We start from the raw sequence: 15771 nt of genomic DNA, 5'->3' as shown, positions 1-15771 counted from the left end.
AATAAAAACTGCATTAACAGAGATTTATTTTGTTTTACATATAGTTCTGCTTCAACAAAAAATTGTGCTCTTTACAAAGGTTAAAGAAACTTTAATGCAAAGTTTTCCTACCCTTTTTGCTCTAATTCTCTAAAGCAGATGTAGCCCAACCTCCCCCTTAAATCACTATACTTGCCTAGATCTCACTCCAAGGCCCACAGTGATATCTGCACTTGTGAAATTCACCTCTGTGGACTTTTGTGGGCCGATAAAGTATTGTAAAACAGTGTCATTGTCCTCAGAGAGACATGCAGGTAAGTAAAGGGAGGGTGGGCTACATCAGCTTTAGGTGGGTGGGAGCAACAGGGTAAGGAAAGTGTGTGAAAGTTCCATAGACTTTAAAGCCGGACTTCAATCAGATTTAAAAGAGGCAGATGAATCCATTCTGTATGTTAATACCTCATTACCTGTATTTTTGTAAACACTAGCAGTACGAGTTCCTGTATTTGACTTGGTATCAGTCTCTTGCAATACCTGTACTGAAGAGCTCAGGCTGGGAGATAGAGAAGCAGCAAAAGGACCCAGTGACATGCTAACAAGGAACATGCTGATAAGAGGAAAGAGCAGAGAGAAGGGCTCATCAGTCTACTGGTTCTCTTTTCACTGTCCATTCACAGGATGGGCCAGAAAAGTAACCTACTTGTATTACTTAAAGTGGTTGTAAAGGTAAAAAGGTTTATTCAGCTCCCCACAGTTAGTGTCCCCCCCCCCCTCCAAATACCTGAGCCTAATCTCGATCCAGCACTGCTCCTTTCTCCTCGCTCTCACATGAGGCTCAGCAGCAGCGGGAGCTGTTGGCTCCTGCCGCTGTCAATTAACTCCTGTGAGCTGAGAGTGGGGGGCGGGATCGAGCCTGCACCACTGCTTCATAGCAAGCTTGCTATAGGGATACCAAGAAGACAGGAGGAGCCAGGAGCGCCAGTGGGGGACCCCAGATAAGGAGGATCTGGGCCTCTCTGTGCAAAACCATTTCACAGAGCAGGTGAGTATGACATGTTTGTTATTTTAGAAAAAAAAAATAGACTTTTTAGATACTTTATCTGTAGAAGATAAAAAAAAACGTTCTCTCCTTTTTGTTTTAGGTTACACAAGAGATTTCAGATGAATCAAGAGTGTTCCGCTTGCTGGGATCGGACAGGTAATATTCTTGAACCAAATATCAGAAGAACTGACTACACAGTACTCAGCTAGCTTTTGTATTGGGCTAGTCAGTGGACTTTATTTTACACTGTGATATCTTCCATTCTGTAGAATCCATAAAAAAAAAAAATCACTTTGAATTTTTGTGCTGTTTATTTAAAAGTAAGCTTGGCTCTGTTGTGTTTTTGCTTTGTTTTTTTGTTTTGTTTTTTCAAAAGCAAATTTTAACCAGCGGGTGAGGCATGATCATGAAATTACAGAGCCAGTTTATTGCCGGGTTCAGTTAACCCTTCGGGGACCAAGGGACGTATTTGTCCCATGTTTTTAATTGCGTGTATCATCTAATTAAGAACTTAAAACTCTTATTTTTTTTTTTTGTTTGAGTCAAAATATTAGTTCTTATCAACAAACAACAAATGGATCTAGCTTTTTGCCAATTATTTCATGAAATGGCTTAGTTACAGCAACTGAAGTGTACGAACTTTAAAAACAAAAAAATGGATTCTTTTGGCGTTCCAAAATCTTACGGTCCTCAAAGGGTTAACCCTCTTGTAACCCAAGCCCAACGTTACATTCAAACCGGCAATTTAAGCCCTGATAAAGGGAGAACCTTGTAGCTCCCTGAAATGCATTGGCTTGCTGTCTTTGGACTTCTGCGATGAAATAAATACTCTTTTTGAACCTCCCAGCATTCACTGATGGGCCTCTGTGTTTTTTTGCAAAAAAATAAGTCAACAGCTACAAATCCTTAATAAAAGGACACCCAACTGTCCAAGTATACAACACCATCCTCACCCGGTTTGGTTCTTCAACGGTCTTCGGGTCCCCAGAATGTTTAGTGTTGGAAGCCAGCTGTGACTCCTTGTGGCTTCCCACCGCGCATGCATAAGCCACATTGCACTGTGTGAATGGTCCTGCAGCCTTCTGTGACCAGTGACGTTTTCCAGGAGGTTGCAGAGGGGGGCTTTGGGAGGAGATCCAACCGGAAGTGAAAAACTTCCAAAACTAAGTAGGTTGAATGCGCTGCTGTACCTGTGGAAAATGAAGGACAAAGGTCCCTGCACCTTTTTCAAAACCCAACCACAGGGAATTAGCATGGTGCTTTTCTGATTTCCCGCAACCGAAAATGGGCTGTGTTTTCAGATGCGTGAGGGTGCCCTTAAAAATGACTGGCAGCCCCACATGTCTGCAAAAGAGAAGTGCGATTTGGCTGTGAATGGTTGTGGGTGCGGGAACAGGTGCAATTTACACGCTGTCCCTCACCCGCAACCACCCACACAAATGTAAACCTAACCTTCAAATTTGGCTGTTAGCTTCTTTTCCCACTAATCAGAGTGGTTCCCTATCATGTGATCACTATATCTGGAGCAAGTTTTTTTTTTTTTTTTTTTTTTTTTTTTTTTTCTCGTGATGAATGTAGAACGTGGCTAGAAGTTTCAGTACTGAAGGTCTTTCCTTATCCCTCTTTTCCCCACAGGGTGGTGGTTTTGGAGAGCAGACCTACATCCAACCCGACAGCTCACAGCAACCTGTACATCTTGGCCGGCCATGAGAACAGCTACTAAACCGATCACAGAGCAGTGTTTAACAAATATGACATAGGAATATAAATTCCATCATAAGCGCCTTCTTTTTGGACTCTTACAAGCTGACAGCGACTCAACCTGTATTTTATTGATGGTATCTGTATTATTTGGTAGGACTGTTTTTAACCTTTTTTTGTGATGCTGGAAACAGCTGCACTTTTCACCACTGTGTGGTGTTGGTTTTTAATTGATCGCTTAACAAAAAGCTGTGACATACAGCCCTTTTATGATAAGTGGAAGGGGGTGGGAGAAGCGAAGCATTATTATGTTCTTATAGAGAAAAATAAGGGGTGCCTTCTCTTTTTTTCCTGTTTAACTTTTGGCAGTAGCTCAGCTGGCTTTTGCAGGGTTTTTTTCTTCATTTGGCATGATCTTTTTCTCACCATAGTGCCACTTAATATATTAAGTAGATTTTACTTGGCAGAACACCATAGAATTGTAAATTCTCACCCAGCAGCTTCAGCACCAAGCTATGACCCTCTTATAAGCTATTTCTTTAAAGTGATTCTAAAAGCTTTTTTTTTTTTTCAAAGAAAAATGAAAGAAAAAAACAAAAAAAATACAAACATATCTATACTTACCTGCTGTGTACAGTGGTTTTGCACAGAGCAGCCTGGATACTCTTCTTGGGTTCCCAACCAGTGCTCCTGGCCCCTCCATCCTGTTGGTGCCCCCACAGCAAGCAGCTTCTTATGGGTGCATCCGCTGCTCTGTGTGTCCATTCACATACGGAGCATGGCTCAGCCCTGCCCCCTCTCTTCTCGTCTGTGATTGACAGCAGTGGGAGCCAATGGCTCACACTTCTATCTCAGCCAATGAGGAGAGGGAGTCCTGGGATAGCCAGGACTCCAGTGCACATCATTGGATTGAGAGGGGGCTTAGGTGAGTATTAGAGGGGGACGCTGCACAGAGAAGGTTTTTTTTACATTCATGCATAGAATGTATGAAGGTAAAGAACCTTGAGCCTTTAGAACCACTTTAACTTTCATTTATGGCTCGTTTAGCCACACAAAAAAATGAAAATACCCAGTTTTTTACTCAAGTAGCATAAAAGGAAATTAAAGGATATCTAAACCTAAACTAAAAATGTTAAATATTGCAGCCTATCAGTCTGAAGAGTTGATGGCTACATTCTTTTTCTTTTTTTTTCAGGCTAAGTAAATTTTCTACAAGAAAAGGAAAAAAACATTCTAATAGAAATCCAGTGTGCTTCTAAATTTCTGTGCACAAAAATGACATTTCAAAGACTGTTATCAGCTCTTACCAGATCTTGTCTGTGAACTGAAGAACACTTTCCCACTACATTATGCAATACAGTTTTAATTTCTACTCTCCAGCCTTAGTGTTCACCTTTTTCTGAAAAAAATGAAAAAGGTGAACCAACACCTACTCTCCAATCCTCCAGGCCCCGCTGTACTTACCTCTGTGTGTGCTGTGCAGTCAGTGCCCATGCAGCCGGTGCAGTGGTTCAGGGATTTGAATTCTCTGCTGTTCTCCGTCTTCTCTGTGCAGCATTTCCAGGATAGATCAGAGCTATGGTGCTGACCAAGCAGAATCACTGTGCTTCATCCCAGAAGTGCTGCAGAAAGAAGAGGGACATGAGCTGGGATTTCATATCCACAGACCACTGCATCGGCTACATGGGCACTGGCAGTTCATCACCCACAGAGGTAAGTATGGGGGGAATTGGGAGAAGGGTGGTGAGGGTGTACTGTGTACTTTTTATGAAAAGGTGAACTTACGCTCTAAAGGAAATCTCTTTTGGGCATTTATCAAGCACATATTTTGAATTATCATTGGAAATGTTACCTGAAAGTAATTTTTTAAAGTAACAATTCACATGGTTACGGTCTTTTACAGATGAATATTTTTGCTATTATGCAGATATTTACAGTAGGTCCTCCTTTTATTGGGCAGTCTTCATGTCAGTCAGCTTCCAGGGACATCCTTGATGGGCAGTTGCTGAGATAACAAGATAAGCCACATAATGGCTTCTTTCTACTAAAGCCGGCCATAGATGCAGCAATTTTCTTGTGGTTGCTGGAAAGCAAATTGATTGATTCCCCCATCAACACAGTCAGTATTGATGGGGGGAGTCCCTCCTGCGGAGCTATTGTGTTCTCCCAGTAGGGGGAGCTGTCACGGGCCAGGAGAACACAGTGATTACTGCTAGCGGCTATAATATTCGCATGAAATATCCGACAGGCTGGTTGTACCCAAGTGGATCAATCAACTTGGGTACAATCAGCTTGCTCATACATGGCTTGAATCTCGGCCAGTCCCTGCTGAACCAAACTAGATTCAAGCTGTCTATGGCCGGCATAAGTCTATGGTGGCTGCTAGACTAGAGCCACTCACTGTATTGCTGAAAAGAAAGCACAGCATATGGAATAAGTAAGGCTACTTTCACAATGAGGAGTTTTTCAAGCGTTTTTGCTGTAAAAGAAAACAAAAAAAAGCACCTGAAAAGCTCAAGAAAACTGCTTCCCTGTATATGTGAATGTATGTCTGTGTTCACACTGAGGTGGTGCGGTGCGGTGTAAAAACTCCTGGGGCATGTTCGAGGAGTTAAAAAAAAAAAAAAAAATCCCAAAAACACCTCTTCCCATTGAAATCAATGGTAAACGTCTCAAACACCTCTGAGAAGCGTTTTTGGTTCAGTTTTAAGTCACGTGTCCTTTAAAAAATGCGGCAAAAACACTTATGCGTTTTTGCGGAGGTTGAGTGTGAAAGTAGCCTTAATATGACTGTTCCACCATATATAAAAATGTATGTTTCCTCCTTATATAGCTTTACTTACTTTAACCCTGATAATTATAGCTAAAGACTCAGAGGTTAGACAGTTGATCTTGGTTTTGCTAGCTGACCTCACTGTTGTGCACACTCAGATGATGGAAGACAGTGTGTGAGCTCAGGCATTTGGCAGGCCATAATTTTTTACTGAATACATTAATAAGATTAGTTTTGATTAATTCACATTTAAACATTACCTGCATACATCAGCAATATTATGTGCTGACTCGATACTCAGGACAAGTTCACTAGAAATAGTAACATTGCTGTCTCAAGTCTAATTGAGGTCACTAGGTGGCAATACATTTTGGCTAATGGAGATGAAATGGCTGCTTCTGCTGTGTGATGACTGGTAAATTTATAATGCCCAGGATGTTTTATTTTTTGTTTTGTGTTTTTTTTTTTTGTTTTTTGCTTTGCTTTGACACTACAGGTCACTTCCTATTTTCATAGGTATTCATAGAGTCTTAGAAGCCAAGTCTTTCCTCTGCCTCTTGTAATATAGATCCTTATATCCTTATTTATGGGCAATATATCTGCTAATCCATAGGACATGTTTGCAGCAGATTCCGTTTTGTATTTTTTACTGTTTGTATAGGGGAACTCTGACATGTAATCTATTATAGCGCTAGTGCCTTATTACACTTCTTTTACGTCTGGAAATCCATTTTGCACAGCCGAGACAGACATGGACAGGCCAAGGCTCCCTTGCCAAAGGTGCTCTTCATGAAGGCCGTACTGGAGTTGTGTTGTGATGAGGTTTGACAGACAAAACTTTTCATTTTGTAATACATATCAAGCAAAGGATTTATTTTTCTTTCAACTAACTCACCTATAATTTGATTTGTATCAGTGGAGCTAAAAGAAGCAGCACCTGACGGCCCAGCAGGCTTCACATATGCCGTCATTGAGCTGATCTGTGTATTACCAGTCAGAATTCACAATGAGGATAATAGATCATTTTTACAAACTGTAAATAATTAAAATGCTACTTGTTAACTCGATGAGGGAGAGAAGGGATAATGTATTGTCATTTAGAGGCTTTGATCTTCCTAATCTTTGCACAGAACAAGAAGTATTAATATAAAAATTTTTTGTTGTAGTGCCCTCCTGTGTACAACAATAATTAAAGCCATACATTCTTCGAGTATTGACCTAAACAAATTTGGGTGGGCACTGATGAGTTGAAATATCCGTTGGTCTCGTTGAACACCCATTAGTCTCTTGTCTCTTTGCTTATGGCTCTTTCACACGGAGTCGCTCCGCTCTGTTCAACAGGAGATCCATGGACAGATCCCCTGCTGAATGGAGCAGATTTCCTTTTTTTGGCTTCCATGCCCCTTCAGTTTGTGTCTGCTTTACACAGCAGGCAGGGGTTGACCTATGATGGCTCTGTGGGCAGCCAGATGTTAAGAGAACTGTTTTCATTTACATCAGGCTATCTACAATCTGTCACGTTTAGGTCTGGAATAACCGAAAAAGACACAATCCTTTCTCTGTTTTTTGGGTTTGTTTTTTTCTTCTGGACCTGTGAGGACTTGAAGGTAGGCTGGTGTAAATACATACAAGTCCATTTACATCAATCAGCCAATAGCCCCACATAGAAATTCCAATCAGGTTTGCCTGAAAAATGGACAGGTGGACCTGATCGGAATGCCTGTGTGAAAAAGACATTAGTTTGTATCTCCAGCTGCTCCTAAGACCGCTTCCTTACTTTTTCTGCCTTCAAACACCCCCCGTATGTTATGCAGGCTATAGACTGGTCTTTTATCGGCCAAATTTTCGTCCGCACGAAAAATCGGCCGATAATCACGCCGTTAGAGGGGCCAGCCTGTCGGCTGTTTTTCGCGGATCTCCTCATTTATTTTTATCAGCCGTGCTGGAAAATCTGCGAAAAACGGCCGTTTTTTGTGAACATGGGTGGTAGCATCGGCAACAGAGCCGACCGATTTTTCAGCCAAAAATCCGGCCGATAAATGGCCTGCCTTAGCCTGTGTCCATGTACACAAGGCTTTTGGAGGAGTTGAGAGGCAGGGGTGTTTATGAGCAGAAATCCGAATGTACTAAAATCACGTTCAGGAAAGGAGCTTTTAGACAGAAAAAGAAAAAAATCTAAAACCGCCTAAAGCTGGCCGTAAATGGATTGAAATTCAGCTGGTTCAGCAAGAGCCGGCCGAGATTTGGTCCATGTATGGGCAGGATGATTGTACCCAAGTCGATCCATTGATTGACTTGGGTACAACCAGCCTGTCAGATTTTTCTACATGCGATTACTGGCAGCAGCTATGGCCCCTAGCAGTACTCATTGTGTCCTGCCAGCAAGAGAAGGCTTTCCCGGGCAGAACACAATAGTGCTGCGGGAGGCATTCCCCCATCAACATTGAGCGATTTTCTGAAAGAAAATCCAATCATCTATGGGCTGCCTTAGTGCTAGTCGCGTTTAGTGCTTGAGTTTTTTTTTTTTTGTTTTTTTGTTTTTTTTTTATTGCAGTGGCCAGAATAAATTAATTTTCTGGCCAATTAAATAAATGTCCAAGGGCATGATGCACCTAAGCGCGTTTGCGTGCTTAGGCACGTTTTGTAGCTACTTTTCCCCTGCTAGGAGAAAAGCATTTACAAAAGCCCCAGTGTGCATGAAGCCTATAAGTCCGCATCAAAGGTCTACCTTCTGTATGCACCAATTCGTTATTGCAGAATCTGTCAAGGAAGCTTTATCACGTTGGATACGATATCCATCGGTTGGATAGACGTGGATCCATCGGTTGGATAGACGTGGATCCATCGGTTGGATAGACGTGGATCCATCGGTTGGATAGACGTGGATCCATCGGTTGGATAGAAGTGGATCCATCAGTTGGATAGAAGTGGATCCATCAGTTGGATAGAAGTGGATCCATCAGTTGGATAGACGTGGATCCATCAGTTGGATAGACGTGGATCCATCAGTTGGATAGACGTGGATCCATCAGTTGGATAGACGTGGATCCATCAGTTGGATAGACGTGGATCCATCAGTTGGATAGACGTGGATCCATCAGTTGGATAGACGTGGATCCATCAGTTGGATAGACGTGGATCCATCAGTTGGATAGACGTGGATCCATCAGTTGGATAGACGTGGATCCATCAGTTGGATAGACGTGGATCCATCAGTTGGATAGACGTGGATCCATCAGTTGGATAGACGTGGATCCTAGCAGTGAGATAACCGCGACTGAACAAGGCAATGTGTGGCCCAGCTTGTTTAAAGCCATACAAAAGTTTCTGTTTTGGGTGTCGTTGGTCCTTAGGATCTATTATCATTGAGCTACTCTGGCTGCTTTATTAGCTATGTGCATATAGGTGACCCAGAACAAGCAAGCAGAGTTATTCTTGTTTTATGGATCTGACTGTAGTAACTTGGAATCTGTAGTATGGCTCTTTGCACTGCCCTATAGAGTAAAGCCCAGGTGTGTCAAGTAGAAGACGCCTCTTTATCCAGACAACAGAATAGCACAGAACGTTCTAACCAAAGAGCTGGTTATCCTGTGATATTCATTAATATTGCCTGGTTTCCCAGTGCCTGTCATTTTATGCCAGATCTTCACCGGGAATCTTTTCCCTTCATGTATAAAGATCACCAAAGGTTTCATCAATAGCAGTATCTTCAACTGACTGTTTAATGCCAAGGATTTTTTTTCTTGTGTACTTAGGTTTTATTAAATGAGAGACTGAATTAAACTATGCTAATGTTATCTGTCTTGAGTGCCTTTTTTTTTTTTTTCCCCCCTTCAAGTAAACCGTAGAAAATGTATTATTGAAACTGTTGCACCAAGAATTCTCTTTGTAGGTTTTATTTAGTTGCCTTTAACCTCCCTGGCGGTCTGATTATTTCAGATTTTTGGTGCTGAAAGCGGTACATTTTTTTGCATGGAAATATGTAGTTTTTTTATTGTAGGCTGTAATTTTTAGGAATAACTCACTGAAATCTGTCCGAAAAAGAGTCTATTAAACATCCCGGGTAGGATAAAATTTGAAACACGAAATCATAAATTATAATTTAATAAATAATCATAAAAAATAATAATATAAAAATAATACATTTAATTCAATAATATAATCAAACCAAAAACACTGAAATTTGAAATAGAGCGCCAAGTTCGCACATCGCTGAGCAAAGTAGCAAAATCGTTTTCAGTGTCTGATGAGGAATTTCCCCCACGAATCATTATCACTCAATTCTGCAAGTGGTTCTGATTTACTATCGCTGTTCTCTAGCCGGTCTAAAACCGCTTTTGACCTAAAGGGACACTTTTTGGACGCCATGGACTTTTCTCAGTTTCCAGGCAGAAAGAACAGTAAAAATGCAGGCAGGGCGCCGGACAAAGCACTCGGGACAAAATGTATGTGAAATGGTTTGAAACAGCAATGTTTTACTATGTAAAATTTTTTTAGAAAATAAATTTTTTAAAATTTTCAAATTTCCCGCCGGTTCCGGCGCCCGTACGTCCCGACGTCACAGGGACCGGAACACAGAAGCCGTATGCCGTCATCGGCCGGAGGAGATGGCTGGGGACGCTGCAGGGGACACATCGCGGGAGTGAAGGACAAGGTTAGTGCTGCAGGGAATCCCTATGCAGCGCCGCATGGTAAGTCCGAGTGTAGCTCGGGGTTACCGCTTGTGGTACTGAAATTTTACCCCGAGCTACACTCGGGAATACCGCTAGGGAGGTTAATGCCATATAGCAGACTAAGGCTACGTTCACACTAGCTTTGTCAGCAGGCGTCAGACAGGCATTTGAGAAGTGTTTTTAACACTTTTCAAACACCTATGAAAATTCTGCACACAGTACTGTTCACACTGAGGCGTTAGCGTTGCAGCAAAACTGACACCTCAGGTCCAGTTAGGAGGAGTTGAAGCCTCCCATTCAGGTCTCTGGTGCCGCCCCCCAAACACCTGGCAGGCGTTTGTGACACGGTTGCGTAGCGTTAATACCATTTAACTTCATTATAGGTGTTTTGGCAAACGCCTATCAAATGCCTCAAAACCTCGCATAGGGCGTTTGGGGAACTTTTGAGGAGCGTTAAAAACGCTTCCCAAATGCCTGTCAAACGCTGTAGGGGCGTTTGGCAAGAGTTAGAAATGAAGTGTGAACGAGCCCTTGGTTCAAAACAGTGGGGGGAAGTAAAGGTTCCCAATATAAATAATTAGATCTAGAGACCATGCTGGACCGGTTGGAATGGTTACTGATTGTTGTTGGGTGGATCTGCAGGTAAGAGGTTGTACCGATCTTCCTTATGAGGTTTGGGATGCTACCTTACTAAGATGACGGAGCTGTCGATTCAGGGGAACCAATGCTTGAATGAGAAGGAAGGATCGCCGAGCGTCCAAAATAATACAGATCTTGGTAAGAGATTACAATCCTTGTATTGAAAGTGTGACAATGTACATATTGAGCCAACGCTTTGGGGGAAACTGCCCCCCTTTTAAATACCCCCCATTGTTTTTAAATCAGGACTCTGGGCTTTAAATATTTATTTTTTTTACTTTAGCTGCCATAACCTCTGCAAAGGAACAATACGCCCCCAACTGGGACAAACCTACAGCTCAGCAACTAGCAAAGTTAACACTGCCTGCTCATTGGAGAACTGCAGCTCAGATTCTGCGGGGGGCATGTTGGACCTCTACAGAGAGACCAGTGCTTACTCAGAGGGTCCCTCTCTACGGGATGCTGGCAGGGGACAGGCTTTTCTGTTTAGGATATGGCTGCCTTCTACAGTGAATAAAATGTAAGACTTTGCACACGTCTTTGTCTTAATGCACCTGAATTGAAAGTTCAGTTGTGCTTTAAAGTGGTTGTAAACCCAGTAAAGTGACTATCCTCAGGTGATACACAGAGATGAAACAAATCCTCCTACATAAATTGCACGTGTTTATCTACAGCCCTCTCCTCTACATCTATTGAAAGTCCAGAATTTATAAAGCTTGTCTGAGCTGTCAGAAAACGGAGCGCATAGCTGAAATGACACACTGGAGAGCTTTGAGAGCTGATTGGATGGACACACCCACCTTCGCACAGCTCACAGGAGCAGAGCTGGGGCTGTCAATCACAGGCTGTGTGCTGGAGCTCTCTCCCCTGTCAGCATCAGAAGTGATTCATGCTCCTAATTGAGTCAAGTATTATTTATTATTTATTTCAGGTACTTGTATAGCGCCGTCAATTTACGCAGAGCTTTACATATATATTGTACATTCACATCAGTCCCTAACCCTCAAGGGGCGTACAATCTAAGGTCCCTAACCCTCAAGGGGTGTACAATCTAAGGTCCCTAACTCACATTCATACATACACATACTAGGGGACAATTTAGACAGGATCCAATTAACCTACCAGCATGTCTTTTGGAGTGTGGGAGGAAACCAGAGTACCTGGAGGAAACCCACGCAGGCACAGGGAGAACATGCAAACTCCAGGCAGGTGGTGCTGTGGCTGGGATTTGAACCAAGGACCCTAGTACTGCCAGGCGGAAGTGCTAACCATTTAGCCACTGTGCTGCCCCATGTCAGTCACGTGCCCAGAAACTAACCCCTGGTTCACATATATGCGGTTGTGCGGGACGCTGTTTGCAGTAGACACTATATAAAGATATGCTTTGTTCATATTTGAGGTTTAGAACCACTTTAAAGTAACTTTCTTCTCTGTTTTCTGTTGAAATACAGCTAATTATTCTCAGACTCTTGCAAAAATGATTTTTTTGGAACAAAGTGTTAGTTTTTGCCGCCTTCAAACATAAAAAGATTTTCTGGCTGTCATGGAGTGGCCGACACACACCCTGCATCAATTTATTCCACCAGCAGGGGGTGTTCTCCACATAACTGATGTATTCAGGACGATCTCCAAGGATCAATTCGTTTTTTAATTTACGAAAACAAAGATTTTATGACTGATGGATTGAGGTGGGTTGATCCCCCAGTCGTCAGTGATTGTTGACCCTGAAGACTTCTTCCATTCCCAGCTTGGAGTCGTTTTCCTATACATTCCTTTGAAGAATGCAGGGACAGAAAACAGCATTTTGGGAGGTACAAGTACTCTGCTGGATCCATCTCCTTCATAAGGTTCTGTTCATAATCATTTCCTTACCCAGTAATATTTGTTGTGTAATAACTGATCAGACATAAAATAAAAAACAAGGACACTTAAAATACTCCACTTTTTCTCAATTATTTATGTATTGCTATACAAGCCGTTTTGTAATTATTAAAATGTATCATTACGAGTTATTAAAAATGACCTTTCCATTTCAGAAGGTCTTCATTTTTTTTTTTTTAATTTGTCAAAAAAAAATTAAATGTCACTTTCTTGCAATACATCAGTTTAGAGATATTCTGTCCATCTTTGTTGAACAGAATGCCCCAGAAATTGAATTTCCTGCTTGTGTGATTGGATCGCCCATTTTCCTAGAAGTCTACACTGATACAAATAATATCTCAGACATCCCCTGTTATAGCTGCATTTGTTGGTGAGATGCTTCCCTAATGCCAGCCATACATGGGTCGAAATTCCAATGATTTTTCATCCGAAAGGACCTAAGAATAATCGGCTGATTCTCGCTCTTTTAGTGGGTCAATGGCACCGGCTGATTTTCGTGGTTCCTCCCCTTTTCGGCGATCGGGCATGTTGGAAAATTCATGAAAAACGACCGATTTTCTACTCAATGATGGTCAAATCGTACAATCGAAAGGAATATGCGTATGAGCTGTGACCTGGAAGGAACAGAAGTTTCGCCTGTTATATGGGGTGAACTTTATGACTTGGTTGGTCGATTTTCAAAAAGTTTTTGAAATCATTGATGACGTTTTCGATTTTCAGACGATTCGGTATTCGACCCATGTATGGCCTCATAAAGGAATGCAGACATTGCAGCTTTTCTCATTGCAACACAGAGATTGCTTCTGTAACCACTTGAGCTACCAAAGGTTTTGCCACCTTCATGACCAGGCCATTTTTTCCTATACAGTCCTACGCTGCTTTAACTGATAATTGCATGGTCATGCAACATTATACCCAAACAAAATTTGTATAATTTTTTTATCACACAGAGCTTTCTTTTGGTGGTATTTGATCCCCGCTTTTTTTTTCTTTTTTTTTGGGGGGGGGGTTGTGATTTATAAACGAAAATATTTTGAAAAACAATATTTGTAACTCTCTGCTAAAACCTATCCAATAAAATAATTAACAAAAATTTCTACATACTTTTTGGCTAAAATGACGTCTTTTGTTAAAAAAAAAAATCCCAGTAAGTGTATATTGATTGGTTTGCATGAAAGTTATAGCGTCTACAAAATACGGGTTATTATATAGATTTATTGGAATTTTTATTTCTTTTTATATCACTAATGGCGGTGATCAGCAACTTGGTGCGGCGGGTAATCTGATGCGAACTGATGCTGAGTGGAACTGACTAACTGCCACTGACACCTCCAGTGACATGAATACAGTGATAATTGATGGGAAGCACAGCGGCTAAATGGTTAGCACTTCCGCCTGGCAGCACTATGGTCGTTGGTTCGAATCCCAGCCACGGCACCACCTGCCTGGAGTTTGCATGTTCTCCCTGTGCCTGCGTGGGTTTCCTCCCGGGTACTCCGGTTTCCTCCCACACTCCAAAAACATGCTGGTAGGTTAATTGGCTCCTGTCTAAATTTGGCCCTAGTATGTGTATGTATGAATGTGAATTAGGGACCTTAGATTGTAGACCCCTTGAGGGTTAGGGACTGATGTGAATGTACAATATATATGTAGAGTGCTGTGTAAATTGATGGCAGCATATAAGTACCTATAATAAATAATCACGGTACTAATGACACTGGCTGGGAAGGGGTTAGCATCTAGCCTGATCAAGGGGTTAAATGTGTGCCTAACAATGTGTAATGTCTGTATTATGTGCTACTTTTATTAAAAGATCTTTGTCATCCCTGGGATGGGCCGGGACTTGCTGACAGACTCCCGTTGTGTACAATCACAGTGGGTGTCGGTGGGTGCACTCTTAACAGTAAGTTGCTGTGCCTGCATTCGCTGCCTGCCGGTAGTACATTGCGGATGGGCGGTTCGGAGGTAATAAAGACACACCCTCCCATTCAGAAGTCTTTTATGAAAAAACATGGTGATACAGCAATGCTTCCCACACTGCAGCAGGGAGTTAAAGTGGAGCTCCACCCAAAAAGGGAAGTTACGCTTTAAGGACTGCTTCCCCACTCCCCATTAAGAATTGGCACCTTTGGGGGGGAGCGGGTACCTGAATTTGACAGGTACCCGCTCCCACTTGCGCTCCGATCACCTAGGCGATCAGAAGCGGAAGGTGTCCTACCCTCCCTCCCTGTAGTCTTTTGGGACACGTGACGGATCCCAGAAGACTACAGGACCATTCATGAAGCCGCAAGCTATCACAGCCGGGTGCCCACACTGGAGATGCCGGCCTCCTGGAATACAGGACGGCCGGTGAAACGGGCTGCGGGGGACACACCGTGGGATCGAGGGACAGGTAAGTGGCTGCAGAATTCATCTGGCTGCTTCTGTCTTCTGTCACCTCAATAAACACCAATGACCCAGTGCCACTGGAAGCCATGCATGCCCATGCCACCACACTGCCTCCACCATGTTTTACAGATGATGTTGTGTGCTTTGGATCATGAGCTGCTCCAAGCATTCTCCATACTTTTTTCTTCCCGTCATTCTGGTACAGATTCATCTTAGTTTCATCCGTCCAAAGAATGCTTTTCCAGAACTGGTCCGGCTTTTTTAGTGTTTTTTTTTTCTGGCAAAGTCTAATCTGACTTTTCTATTCTTCAGGCTTATGAATGGTTTGCACCTTGTGGTGAACCCTCTGTATTTGCTCTCGTGAAGTCTTCTCTTGATTGTAGACTTTGACAATGATACGCTCACCTCCTGGAGAGTGTCCTTCACTTGTCTGGATGTTGTGAATGGGTTTTTTCTGTACCATAGAGAGCATACTGTGATCATCCACCACTGTTGTCCTCTGGGGACGTCCATGCCTTTTTATGTTGCTGAGCTCACCAGTGCGTTCTCTCCTCAAAATGTACCAAACTGTTGATTTGGCCACTCCTAATGTTGCTGCGATCTCTCTGATGGATTTGTTTCATTTTTTTAAGCCTTACAATGGCCTGTTTCACTTGCATGGACAGCTCCTTTGAACACATGATGTAGGTTCACAG

At 42.4% G+C, this 15771-nt stretch overlaps 1 protein-coding gene across 1 annotated transcript in view; it reads left to right on the top strand.

Moving 5' to 3' along the window:
- MAP4K5 (mitogen-activated protein kinase kinase kinase kinase 5) overlaps positions 1–9292 on the top strand; it is a 171869-nt gene extending 162577 nt beyond the window's left edge. Inside the window, exons 31-32 of the mRNA XM_089654856.1 lie at positions 1122–1177; positions 2657–9292. Coding sequence (XP_089510982.1) covers positions 1122–1177; positions 2657–2744 — 144 coding nt within the window. The 3' untranslated portion in view covers positions 2745–9292. The remainder of the gene's footprint in view (positions 1–1121; positions 1178–2656) is intronic.
- The last annotated feature ends 6479 nt before the right edge of the window (positions 9293–15771 follow it).

This window comes from Staurois parvus, unplaced genomic scaffold (genome assembly GCF_062004578.1).
Source record: "Staurois parvus isolate SC_StPar_1 unplaced genomic scaffold, SC_StPar_1.0 ptg000811l, whole genome shotgun sequence".
NCBI classification, from domain to species: domain Eukaryota; kingdom Metazoa; phylum Chordata; class Amphibia; order Anura; family Ranidae; genus Staurois; species Staurois parvus.
Note: the sequence above shows the minus strand (reverse complement) of the source record. Positions and strands in the feature narration are given on the sequence as shown.